Source organism: Pollachius pollachius (assembly GCF_949987615.1).
Source record: "Pollachius pollachius genome assembly, chromosome: 12".
Classification (NCBI taxonomy): domain Eukaryota; kingdom Metazoa; phylum Chordata; class Actinopteri; order Gadiformes; family Gadidae; genus Pollachius; species Pollachius pollachius.
This window is the reverse complement of record NC_136945.1, coordinates 16,763,928-16,777,310: the sequence shown is the minus strand read 5'-3', so window position 1 is coordinate 16,777,310 and position 13,383 is coordinate 16,763,928. Positions and strand designations below refer to the sequence as shown.

The 13,383-nt window shown below is 46.2% G+C and overlaps 2 protein-coding genes across 3 annotated transcripts; both read right to left on the bottom strand.

Moving 5' to 3' along the window:
- Window positions 1-1,883: 1,883 nt before the first annotated feature.
- LOC307084242 (pepsin A-like) lies at window positions 1,884-5,060 on the bottom strand (the record flags this gene model as incomplete). The annotated part of the gene is made up of 9 exons (XM_079748529.1): window positions 1,884-2,148; window positions 2,394-2,495; window positions 2,705-2,846; window positions 3,297-3,413; window positions 3,583-3,779; window positions 3,887-4,005; window positions 4,385-4,502; window positions 4,594-4,735; window positions 4,990-5,060. The coding sequence occupies 9 exons, from the start codon at window positions 5,058-5,060 to the stop codon at window positions 2,017-2,019; spliced, it is 1,140 nt and encodes a 379-aa protein (XP_079604655.1). The 3' UTR covers window positions 1,884-2,016.
- Window positions 5,061-6,467: 1,407 nt separating this feature from the next.
- Window positions 6,468-13,383, bottom strand: LOC307083951 (RNA-binding protein 15-like). 2 transcript variants are annotated; one of them, XM_079748027.1, is made up of 2 exons: window positions 6,717-13,383; window positions 6,468-6,563 (listed from the first exon to the last, which is right to left on the bottom strand). In XM_079748027.1, exon 1 carries the CDS (start codon window positions 13,262-13,264, stop codon window positions 10,715-10,717), a length of 2,550 nt encoding a protein of 849 aa, XP_079604153.1. In that variant the 5' UTR covers window positions 13,265-13,383; the 3' UTR covers window positions 6,468-6,563; window positions 6,717-10,714. The 2 variants fall into 2 exon arrangements, with proteins under 2 accessions (XP_079604153.1, XP_079604152.1); XM_079748026.1 differs by having other exon boundaries at window positions 6,476-6,618.

The following is a 13,383-nucleotide window of genomic DNA, read 5'->3' as shown; positions in this document are numbered from 1 at the left end:
ATAATGCGTGTGATGGATTCTCTTTCAGAACTTAATTCCTGGAACTACTCAAGCACTTTACATTTCTTTCCCTAAATTGCCTCAACAAGCTCAGAGATTTAGCCGTAATATGTGTACAATATTTAGGTAGAGACCTACAGTGATGTAGTCATCGATCACGTTGACCTTGTCTGGTGATTAGCACTGATTTTGTTCAAATATCTAACTGTATGTTGGTTTTCTCTTATCTGCTGTAATAATTGCCCTGTCTGCCGCTAACTGTACTACATAAATACATAAAACTACTATAAATGTACTAATGTCTATCAAACTCTTTCATGAACGGTAAGCTGTACAATGGTTTTCTTTGTGTTTCCTATCCAGAACTATGATGTGATGAGGCTGAATAAAGGGCTGCAGGATATACATATTGATATGTATATGCAACAGGCATCCGTTTTGAGGACAACAGTCTCTCCTTCCTCCCTCTTTCTCTCTCTCTGCATCTCTCTCTCCTTTCGCCCTCTCTCTCTCCTCTCTGCATCTCTCTCCTTCTCTCTCTCTCTTGGCGTTTCTCTAATAACATGCTCTCAGCTTGCAGGCGGCTGAGGGTCTAGATGCTAGAAGCATCACAGACTACTGGAGCAGAAACTCAACCCTCAAACCTACTCATTTATTAACCTTTATATGATCGCTGTGGCCACCCTCCTGTTGGATTGGATTAATTGTTGTTATCGTTATTATTGGACATTAGGAACAAGATGTACCTACCCATGTTTTTAAATGTTCAGTTCATTGATGGCAGCAGATCAATAAGGACCAGTTGATACTAGTATACTTGGAGGCTAGTCAAAGGGGTGTGTTCCTGCAGTGTTGTGTAACATCAGCTCCTACCTTGCCGGAGTACAGGAGTTCCTAAATTAATAATCAAGCAGGCATGAAGGAAGGCCCAAAGCCTTGAGCCCCCTAGCCATATGGGTCAGTTACACTGCGCATCTCAGTTACACTCAGTTGTCTCAGTCCATAGGTTTGTTTACCTTAACCCATTTGTGCCGGCTGCTGCGCGGCGCAACATTGTATCTAGTAGATACAATGTTCCGCCGCGCAGCAGCCGGCACAAATGGGTTAAACACACAGGCTTAGCGCACTCTGTAGTGTTGCAATGGCTACTTTTATCACAATTGTTTATGGTTACAGTTGAGTTGGCATTAATTCGATGACAGATAAAGACATATGAATGGGGGAGAGGGAGAAAGAATCAGGTAGCTTTAGAAGAGTCAAAAGCAGAATGATAAAGAAATTCTGGTATTGTTGTTAACAGATGTATACTATTGTTGTTCACATTGTAAAGAATTTAAGATGTGTGGAATATGGTGCTGTCTTGGCCTACAAAGAATGAGATATTTATACATCCCAGCCTCTGATGAAATAAGAAAAAATTACATGTAAAGTAAGATTGACAAATATGTGCGATTGAGGGCCAAACAACATCACAAAATCGCTTGAGAAGATGAAAAGACACATCTCATCTCTTCTATAGAGAGAGCATCCTAAAGAGACTTATCACACATGCAGATGGCGTTTTGCTGGGGATGGAAGCAGCGCCAGTTGACTATCAGTGATTGGCAGGTGGTTGTACATGTTAAGCCTGAATTTGTGGGCGATGACTCATTCATTCCTCCAAGCCCCTCCCCGGAGCACACGAGTCTCAGAGTTGCAGGCTTTCAGAGTTGTCTGCCACCTTGTGGCTGGCCAAGTTACAGCAGGGAACAATCACCATACTTAAGTGCAGTTCAAGTTTAATTTTTTAATACCCACCAAAACAGCTCAGCCCAGAGAAATAAAACAAAGCTGTTAAAAATGAACTGATTTTTTTGGGGCATTATATTTTTTTAGAGCAAATAATCATTAAGAACATTACGGAAAGAGTGTCGAAAAACAGTTTTTAAACTCTCAATTGGTCTCCAGTTCGGAGAGTAAAGAAAAGAGGCTAAAGCAAACCCGTACTATAAATAAATCAAGCGTGCACGTGTACATTCACACGGCGAGGGCAAAGCCCACTCTGGAGTTGTTGACGTCGAACACGGTGTAGTAGTGCCTCATGAAGACCTCGCCCAGGATCCACGTCCCATACACATACTCAAACCCGGTTTTGCAGCCGGACCCGTCCTATGGAGCAAAGCCCAGAGGGTAGGTGAGAAGAACCACACGTTCTGGGTCTCTGGGTCCCGATATTTATAGGAGCTCATTAGATTCATGACATGGTAACGATATACAATTATACGTATACTGCATTATGCAGGTCAACACATGAATAAACATGTCTAAAAATGGGGATATTACCATACATGTCATAATATGACCATAAACAACCTTATTTCTATGAATATTAGGATAAAGACGATGGGACTGACCTGCAGGACGTAGGCTGTGGCCGGGAGTTGAAAGGCATTGCCGCCGATGTTGAAGACCAGGTCTGGCATCACGCCGATGTTACTGCAGCCCACTGAAGCTTGCTGTAGGTGACCCACAACCGAATTAACGCACACACACACACACACACACACACACACACACACACACACACACACACACACACACACACAGAGCATATTATTCCCATCCAAACATCAGGTCATCCACTTGTGCTCTTTTTAGTCGTTTTGTTATGTTTGTGTATGTTTGTATATAATAATGACGTCAGAACAACACAACCATTACTCACAGCGCCCCCTGCCTCGTAGGCGCCCACCCAGCCATTGATGTTGCTGATGTCCCTGGTTGGCCCGGTGATGAGGGCCGTGCCTGAGTCCACGATGGCCTGGCAGCCGGTGCCGCAGGCCACCGTGTTCCCGTTGATGGTGATGCTGCAGCCAAACCCAGCGGAGGTTGACAGAGTCAGTGGTGTTCACTCTGAGGCCACCAGTGTAGTATTATGTTATATGATATCCTGTTATATTACATGGCTCGATAGACCTCGATATTATGCTAGATTGCTGACATTTGAAACAACGTCTAGCAGGTGACTGTTCTGAATGATACCTCCATTGCCCAATAGTAAATTGGGCAATGGAGGAATCATTAACCGTGGTACTATGTAGAAATCATTGAGCATGGTACTATGTAGAAATCATTGAGCATGGTACTATGTAGGCTCATTTACCATAGCACTATGTAGAAATCATTGACCGTGGTACTATGTAGGGCTTGTTTACCATGGTACTATGTAGAACTCATTTACCATAGCGATGTAGAACTCATTTACCAGGGTATGCAGGGCTTGTTAGTACCATGGAACTGTATAGCGCTCATCATACCTATCTATTTGGATGGTCCAGTAGAAGTCCTCCTCTTTGACCATGACCCAGCTGACTGGTCCATTGAAATATTGCTCATCCACTCCCCCTAGGATCAAAGCACTTCCCTCGACGGATCTGAGAGAAGAAAGAAGGAAATTAGAAATGACGAGCATTTATTTCCTCACAGAAACCAAACAAACCCAACAAATATGTATCACAGTGTGTGTGTGTGTGTGTGTGTGTGTGTGTGTGTGTGTGTGTGTGTGTGTGTGTGTGTGTGTGTATGTGTGTGTGTGTGGCTCACTTGCTCAGGTACATTGAGAACTGGTTTTGTGGGATCTTGCCCTGATTCCACATGTTGTTGAAGAGAGGAGTCCCCCCCAATGCAGAAGCACCGAGGAACGCCAGGCCTTGTATGCCATCCCAGGGCATGTACCTGAGGAATGACGCCCCCGAGTAGATTAGGCCGAAGATCTGGTTCACCACATAAATGTCACCGACCTGGAAATAGAGCAAAGAACAGCCTCAATAACAGCCTTGTTTGTAATAATAATGGTCCACGTGTTTCTTTGTTGAAGGTATGGCTGTGCTCTGATGTCGTCTCTCACCAGAACGGTGTCATACGCCATCACGCCCTTCACATAGCCCGACACATATTGCAGGGTAAAGTCTTCGTCGCCCTTCTGAAGAGTGGAGGAAGCCGAGCAGTTGAACTTTGCATGGTTTTCTGGTTAACAAGAAGAACAATACAGAAACAATAGGAGAATAAAAATAAGTAAGGATGAAATGTTATTTGTTTCTCCATATATATTGAACTAAATGTAAAACGTTTTCACATTTATATAAATATTCTATTCTTATATTCAAGTCCTTGAATATAAGTGGGACTAATACTGATTATCTTTAAGTTGGCATGCAACTTTATTCATTATTCCAAACATACTTTAAATGATGCATTGAGCCATCAGATCAATAAATGTCCACTAGGGAAGTGTAATGGTTACCTACAAAGAAATGAACAATGTCTGTGGTGTTTCAATAAACAGCAGGAGTCTGACTCCCAACCAATAGAAGCTAAACCGATGCAGGCCTTCTGTTGCACCTACCGCAGCTATAATCGGTGCAATTCAAGGAAGGCACCCATAAGTCCGCAGAGCCAGTGTCAAAAAGCACCTTGAAGTTTTGCGGGGGATTTCCAATGCTAATCAGGCCATAATAGGTAACCTATAGTCATCGACCCAAAGAGAGATGTGGAAAGGTGAGTGGTTTGTCTGCAGGGTGACAGAACACGTCTTTGCAGTATAGTAACACTCACCTGTGGATCATAGGTAAGAGGCACGTTGCTCAGCTCCAGCCCTCTCTGAGGTCTTGGCTGAGGATACTGTGACTTGTATTCTTCATAAAGTCCAACCTCTTCAAGAGCCTGACGGGCAGACTTGCCTCTGAACAGAGGGATTCTGAACCAACCAGGAATATATTTAAATTCACTAGGATTGGTTTTTGAAGCCCTTTACAAATACTGTAAACATTAACAAGTGCCACGTGCCCATTTTCAAAAGGCATAAGAGGATAATCAAGGACTTAATGTATTTTATAAATGTGTGCCATCCTTAATCCCTTGAATAAACAGGTGCTTAACTAATGATAAACTGTGTAGTGTAATTCATATTTTTATATTTTGGCTTAACAATAATACTCACGATCCACTTACTTGACAAGTCCGTCTGTGAAAGCCACAAGAAGCACCAGTAAAACAGCAGACTTCATCTTAAAGCTGACCATGGACAACAGAAGTTGAATGGAAAAAGTACTTTTAATATCAGTCTCAACTCCCCCCTTTTTCCAAGCTACACCTCCTACTCACATTGATAAGAAATCACTCTGTAAGAGAGCATATTTAAACAGTGAAACCAGATAAAGGAAACAAAACCTTCTATATATTAATCTAATGTCCTTCAATCCAAATGTCACCAGAGCCTGTTTTGTGAGGAATGAAGCTTCTCGCGTGTGTCGGCTGCATTAAAGGGCCCTATAGGTGTGCACGCGAGGTACCGTGCGCTAGCTGTCATTGTAAGATCATGTTGAAATTGGGTACACTATTTTTTTAATATATACTAAATGAGCAATGGCATAGCTGAATGCAAAAGAGGTCAACATCAGAGGCATTCATCATGTGTTGCATAAGTTTAGGCATTTTTATTTATACTTCCTCAAATATTTATAGTGATTGATTAATATCATCAATCACAGAGAGCCAACATGAATGGTATGGCAAACAAAGAAGGGTAGGCCTGTGTTTGCCCAAGCGAGGCATCACGCCCAAGTCCTGAATTAAGCTTAGCATCGTACAAAAGGGACTATTTCTATCGTAAGTGATATGATTTAATGGTATCGTTCATGTCACCATCATCATCGTTTACATTTAGGGCACTGTAATCCTTCTATTTCTGTAAGGATAGGCCTTCTTTAAACTACAGTACAGTTGACCTTTGATTGATTATTCTCCCAGTGAGACTCTGGGCTTTCCAAAACGGCCTACTCCTAACAATCTTTCTTTATAAACAAACCTTTCTCAAGATTCCTCAAACTGAGATTATTAGAAAGATATTTAATAATTGTTTTTGTTCATTTGTTTTAAAAATTAGGCTACCGGTATATGATTAAAATAAAAAAATAAAAAATGAATAGTAAGGTGAGCGGTTTGAGATTTATTCTAAATAATTATTCGGCCTACACATTATTTGGAATGCTATATTCCGTTGTGAAAGTTTAAATCTTGAGTTCTGAGAATGTAGGCTACATTTGCAGTGTAGATTAAGCTATTAACTGAGCTAATATTGTTTCTGTGATATGTAGAAAACACGTATGTCAAGTTCCGGATGAATTCCGGTACCTTGGACACGTAACGTTTTTTATCACCTCATGCTCAAAGTTAATTTGATTTCATTCGCTTCCCACACTGTTCCAGGTCTCTACGTGATCACCTTGCATAAGCCTTACAATGTCAAGTTACTGCTCAACGCTGCCCCCTAGAGGACGGCCGCGTTCACCTTCAGGAAATGTAAGATGAGATGCAGCATAAAGAAGAAAGACACGAAGGCAAAACGGTATATTTCAAACTTTATTCAATCACAGACAGCATGGACCTCAAACGAATAGTTATTTAAAGATAAAAACAAAAAAATTACTCACCACGGTATAGTTTACCTGTATTATGGATTCCTGTCACTGCGTGAGGTCATACGTGTCTGCAGACTCTGGAGACATGACCAAGCAATCTCCGTCCTGATAACGGAACCAATGAGGCGCCGTGAGTGGATGTTCAGACTTCAGACACACACTGGAAAATGATTTGTGGAACAATATTTCAAAACATGCTCAATTCCGACACTTCAGTCCTTTGTTCATAAATGTACCCTTAATAAATAAAACACTCACAAGGTCCGCCCATCAAAAGGTACATGGTCCAGCTCCTCATTTGGACCATTGCCTAAAAAAATAGCAAGAAAAAAAAAAACATAATACTTATAGTATAGTAATTTATTGTATTTGTTGTTTGGACAAAATGTGATAAACAAATATTTTTCATTAGCAAAAAATCATATTTTCATTTGCTAATTTTATCCAAACAGCTACACAATTTAGGATTTTACATCTGTGTTGAAGTTCATAGTCAACATTGTTTTATGGTAGAACATTATCAGCAAAATTACTTATTTACATTTTGCAGTTGATTACAAATAACCTGTGATTGTAATACTCCTGTTGGCAAGAGTGGGACAACTAATGTACTATTAAAGCAGTAAGCCTAAAAGCCAGTTACTGGCCTGCTATTGAAGACGAAATGTCAACATTAAGTCTCCCCTGATCTCCAGCGCTTCATGTCACTAACACCAAACCCCTTTCCATCTTTTAACTTCCAAGGCGACCTAGGGTCAGCAGTCTCTGACAGGCGGCAATCAATGTTTTGGATACCAAGCGCTGACATTAAAACACTAAATTGACCGTTATCGTCAGCCACATCCCTGGTTTACAACACTGCTCTTGCGAAACACGGCGTGTAGCAGGAAGTGTCTTTGAGCAGGAACTGTAAAGGCCTTGTGTAACATTAACAGTATCATGTAGCATTAAATAAAAATGTACCCAAGTGTCATAAAAGAACCCTCGAGTCCTCCATATCTTCGTCAACTCCTTTATGGTCCATCCTACCTTCGTTTTGAATATCTGCCTTTTATGACATCACAATTGGGCGTGTCCTGTCACCTAGACGTAAGCTGGATAGATTGGTCTACCAGCCTACCCAGTTGACTGTAACAAACTTCGCTCATCTATCCGTCCTACATCTAGGTGGACACGCTTATGTCAGCTGAGGCAGATTTTCAAAACGGCTTGTAACGGCTAAACACTCACACCTGGTGGTGTACTTCACCTTAAAGTCATAAATGCGTTTCCATTGCAGTTCTCGTCATACATACCCGACCATGTGGTTTACGCCTGGCGAATACTTTACCCGAGCTGAAGTTCAGGGCTAACCACCTCAAACCTGTGATCACACCAAGCATCCCTCAGGAGGCCTTGCCCTCTGGACGGGGCGCTGGGGGGGGTCCCAGAGTGGTGGACCCCAGTCTGGGGGTCCCAGGGTGGTGGACCCCAGTCTGGGGGTCCCAGGGTGGTGGACCCCAGTCTGGGGGTACCAGGGAGCAGTCGACGGGCAGCAACGAGGTCCAGTGGAGACGGTTGCGTCCGGTAGATTCCCCAACTCCGAACACAAGGCTACTGTTCACACGTCGACGTCCTCGCACGGCGATACTGTGGAAGATGTTATCCTATTCTAGTGCATCAGTGTAAAAAAGTGTATATATGCAAGGCACTCTCCTCCGCTCCATCGGGATTCCCATCTTACAGCCGACGAACTCGGCCGCATTCATAACCTCAATAATATGCAGCAACTCCTCTTCGAACGCGCGACGGGGCCAGTGCCCAAAGCCCAACCCTAAAAACCCGGCTTCCTCTGGTGGATCGACGGCCGGGTAGGGGCGGAAGGTGGCGGAACAACAACATGCTACAAACACAAGAACAGCTCATCCCTGCTCCTGTACAGCCTGGAGCTGTGCATTAATGTGTGAAACAGGAAGACACCGTCAGTGTTGAAACAGAAGACCGGGGAGGAGGGGAAACTCTGAAACTCTCCCCATCCTCTGAGGTGTGCGGCTGAAGGGACAGGAGGGCTCCCTCCCCCTCCCTCCGTGTTCTGGCCAGGCGGAGCAGACCAAATCGGGTCTGTTGTTGGGGAGGGGTCACCCAAGGGGTGGGGGGGGGGTTCCCAGGGCACACAGCTGGTGGTTGGCAGTTGGAAATGAGCTGTGGAAACAACCCCCCCCCCCCCCCAATCTCCAAATGGAGACCAACACTTTAAACATGCCGCGTGGAGGTATTCTCATGTTGTATTAAGTTAGGACGGCGGGCCCAGTTTCATTATCAATTTTAGTGGCGGGAAAGGCTTGAGTCGACCGACAACGACCATCAAAACAGAACTGAGAAGCTGTTTCTGCCTCGATCTCACTTCCTCCTCGCCCTGCTTGGCAGTTGCGTTCCGCTCAGCGCAGTTAACTCCCGAGTACACCTCCAACAACAGAGAACGGTCACAAAAAGGTTCCTCCGAGGCAGTTAGACGCGTTTCCCAGGAAAGAGAACATTTATTAAAACTGAAACAAAATCTATGGGCTGTCTGACAGAGGCATTCATCTTGCGATTCATGAGCAGTGGTGGCCTCCGGTATTTTTCGTTGCAATCCTGAGTAAACAGCACATTGCTAAATTCTCCATTTGAAACATGGAAGCAAAGCATTAAAACAAATAGAGTCCGTTTCAGGAAAGGCAACTCAGACTGCAAATGCACCTCTTTGCAGAGGTGCAGTCTGGGAGTGGAAGTTCTTTTTTTTTGTCATTGCATGACTGACAGTAGTGAAAGGGGAAGTCCATGGCATAGAAACACATCTACAACTAGGAAGGATGGACAAATCAAACACAACACTGAAGCTTTTTTCTTAGGTGTAGAATGAACCTTGGTGAATCAAACCATATTTGTTCTGTGTTAACAGTCGGCCCAGTGAGCTTTGGATAAAATTGTAATGAAAAAATTATACTGAATAAAATAAGCATGCGAGTGTACGTCAACTCATTAAAAGATAATTATCTGACCGGTAGGTTGACCAACTGATGAGTCACTTGTTAAGATTTCAATTGCAAAAATTCCAACCAGCAACAATTTGACCAAAGATCATATTTCTTAATAGTTATGGACAATAAATGAATGCCCTTGAATGATCAGTATTGATTAACTTTAGTAAATGAAGATTAGAAATGTTTGATTAGTTGTCCAATGATAGACTACTATGAATAGATGCCAAATGGTATGGTAGGACTGTAGGGAAACCCTATTTGAATTTAACCAATTTGCTAGTTAAAGTGTGGTTTACATACCAGCTCATGAAGCCTACCACATCTAGATGGTCACACTATTTACAAAACCATTATCGGACTGATGAAATCCTTATCCCCAAAGAAGTTTAGCCAATTACACACTTCACCCATTCAATAAACACTTCTTACAATGCAAGTCAACATAATATGGAATGACAAACAATCAAGGAACCTTGTGAAAGCCCAATAGTAATTAATTAGGCCTAATATTTGTAATTCAATTGAATTATTTATCATGTAATTCAATTATGCTTAAAAGTTGCTTCTCAGATTGTGTAAGTTTGACCGAGTAAAAAGGTACAGGTGTCTAATAATGAGTTGGGTTCCTTTAGCAAAGATTTAGCATCTTATGTTTGCATGAAATCTGTATAGAAAAAAAAAAACATTGACTGCAATGGCTTCACAGAAATCTTCATAGTACTTTAAATGTTCTTGACACTTGCAAATATAACACATCGAGTTATACTTTTTGAGTTGTCAAATAGATTTTTATAAATTTTCTTTTGTACAGTTGGTCAACATAATGAAAGACTTAAGGAATGAACTTAAACTCTACTGCGGCGACAAAGATTGATACAACAAAAAGCCTTGTTTTCAATGTAGTTAGCTTTTTTGGGGTGGAAATTATAAGGGGGGGGGGGGGGGGGGGGGAGTTAATTTATACTAATCAAATCCTTCAGCTAAATACAATGCACTGTGAAATATTCGCTGACTACAAACTTTGCTTCGGCTGCATAGAGTACAGGCCGCCCTGGAAGTTAATTAAAAATCAAAGCCTTGACATTTTTTCTCTTAAGCAGTCCGACACTCAAACGCTAAATCACATCTACGTATTCCACCTGGAGGGGTGGACTGTTCCACCCGCCTTGTTATGCAACTCAAAGAATAAAAAAAAACAGCAGTGCTCAGTTGTTAAAAGACAACCATTCTGGGGGGGGGGGGGGGGGGGCACACTCAGGAGGCTCCTCTGATAACGATCATCAGCAGGTACTCATCCTCTGAGCGGGCGAAGGCCTTGGAGGACGCGTCCAGGAACTGCTCCGAGAACGGGCACGGGGGGAACGCGTGGAGGACCCCCGTGCGCTCCTTGTCGCGGCTGCCCCCCACGGGGAGGCTGATGACCCCCGCCGCCTCCTTCTGCTTCAGGTATGACACCAGGTTCTTCAGCGGCCTCTCCGTGGAGCTGTTGCTGCTGTCCTGGCGCCCGTCCTCCGTCTTCCCCGGGATGGCGAGCAGGACGGCGTGGCCGGCGGGCCCCGAGGCCTTGATGCGGCGGCTCACCTCGTCCAACTTGGGCTGGTCCAGGCGCAGGCGCTGGCTGATCTTCAGCTGGGACACCGGGCCGCCTTTGGTGCCTTCCACCAGCAGGGAGGCGGGCACCGCCATGTCCCCCTGGAGCAGGTGCACGGTGGTGGGGAAGCTGCTGTTCTTCAGCAGGAGCACGCCCTGCCAGGCCTGGGACAGCTTCTGAGACCCCGCCCCTTGCTTTGAGGGCAGGGCCGACTTGGAGGAAGAGTTGTTGGAGAGGAAAGGCGGGTGGGAGGGGTCCCCCCTACGCATGGGGCTCCGACACGGGTCCCCGGCCTTGCGCTTGCGGTCTCTGTCCGAGCTGGTGCCCGGGGCTGTGGGGGGGCTGAGCGTCCTCCTCCTCTTCTCCGAGGGCCCGGTCGGGTCCAGGCTCTGGTGCTCCCTGCCAGGAGAGAGTCTGCCGGGGTGGGGGCCCCGCTCTGAGTCCCCGTAGCGGCCCATTCCGCCGGGGCTGCGCTCCAGCGAGTTCCCGCGGCGACGGCGAACAAAGTCCCCGCCGTTTGGCGAGCGGTCTGGCCGCCGGCCGTCGTCCAGGGGCCTCCGCTTGCGGTCTCGCAGCTCGCGCTCCAGGGACCACGTCTCCCGGGCGCGTCTCTCCAGGTGGTCGATGGGCTCGAACCCCGGTCCTCGGGCCCTGTCGTGGACGTCGAGGCCGGGCCAGTCGTTGCCGGGGTAGAGGTCCCTCTCTCTGAAGCGCAGGGGGCCGGGTGGAGACCTCTCGCGGACCCTCAGGGACTCCGGGGGCGGGCGGTGATCGAAGGCCTCCGGGACCAGGTCGTAGGGGGGCAGGGGGAGGTGCTGCATGTACTGCTGCAGGTACCGCTGCTCTGTCTCTGCAAAGTCCACCCTCAGCCTCCGGTCTGGGCCACCCAGAGGGAAGCCACGCATGTGGGTGCAGGCGGCCTGGGCAGCGTCCAGGCTCTCGTACTGGATGTAGGCCCACGGGTCTCCCTTTCTGTAGTCTATAGTCCTAATGGTACCGAAGCGGTCAAACTCTCGGGCAAGAGCCGCCACCGGAACCCAGGGACCGAGCCCCCCGACCCAAAGCCTGGTCGTAGGCGTGGCTTTACCGTAGCCAACTTTAATTGGGTTGCGACCCACCACTTTCCCCGACATGGCCACTTTGGCCCGGTGGGCCATGTCAAGATTTTCAAACTTTAAAAAGCCATACGTGCTGTTCTGGCCGCGCACTGCCCGCTTTATGTCCACTTCGGTGATGACACCGAACCTGTCAAACGCCCTGCGCAGATCCTGATCCGTCACAGTAATGTCAAGGTTTCCTAAGAACAACGTCCGGTTTGCTCTCTGGTCGTCTTCAGGGGACATGAGATCCTCCTCTCTGAAAGGGGCACACTCGGGGATAAAGGGAGGCCGGTTCCGGTTTTCGAAAATAGAAAACTCTCTGTCTCTTTCTAGGTCCCTTAGGTGGATGGGTGGTGGTGGCACATGAGGCGGGGGGAGATGGCCCAGCGCTAGCTGCTGTAGTCGGTAGTCTCTGTAGCCTAAACCAGTGGGTGACATGGCTCTTTGGGCATGTACATTACGGTGCCCGGGGGGATAACTCGACACGGGAGAACGGCTTCTACGACGATTCATGAACACGGGCTCAATTTTCAGTGGTCGGTCGTAAAGCACCAACTTGCCGCGTGCGTGTTTGGCCGCCTTGGCGTCGTCGGGCCTTCTGAAATTCACAAACGCCACCCTCTGGTCGCCAACTCGACTTATTTTGACACTTACATCTCCGAATTTTTTGAATTCATGAAATAATCCGTCTTCAATTTCTTCGTCGTTCAACTGCGACCCCAGCTCACTGATTTTAAGCGTCTTGTACTCACTCTCGGAGCTGGGGGTCCGCGCGTCGCCGCGTGCATTGGTCCGGGGAGCGGAGCTGGCCTCGGTAGCGAGGTCAATGCTACCGTGCACTTTGTTGCTGGAGCTGGCGTTGTTACTTCCATAGTCATGGTTGGCCCCAGTCCGGCCCGTGTGGTGTCCTTCCGCGTCCCTCATGTCCCTCTTTTCACTCGGCAAACTTCTTCTTGCAGAAATGTGACTGTTAACCGAACTATTCCCGTTGTTGCTGCCGCTGCTGGTGCCCGACAGTGGACCTAGCTTCTTGGTGAGGTGGCCTCCGCGATCTCGGAGATCATCGATTATCCGTGAGCGTTTTTTCAGCGGCGATCGTTCTTTCCCTTTCATTTCAAAGTGGATGATGGTCCAGTGTAAGAAAGTACACTTTAGTGACGCACGCTATTCATAAAGTTAACTTGACGAACTAAATGTGGTTTTAGTAATAGTGCAGCTTCACGTCCGCCATC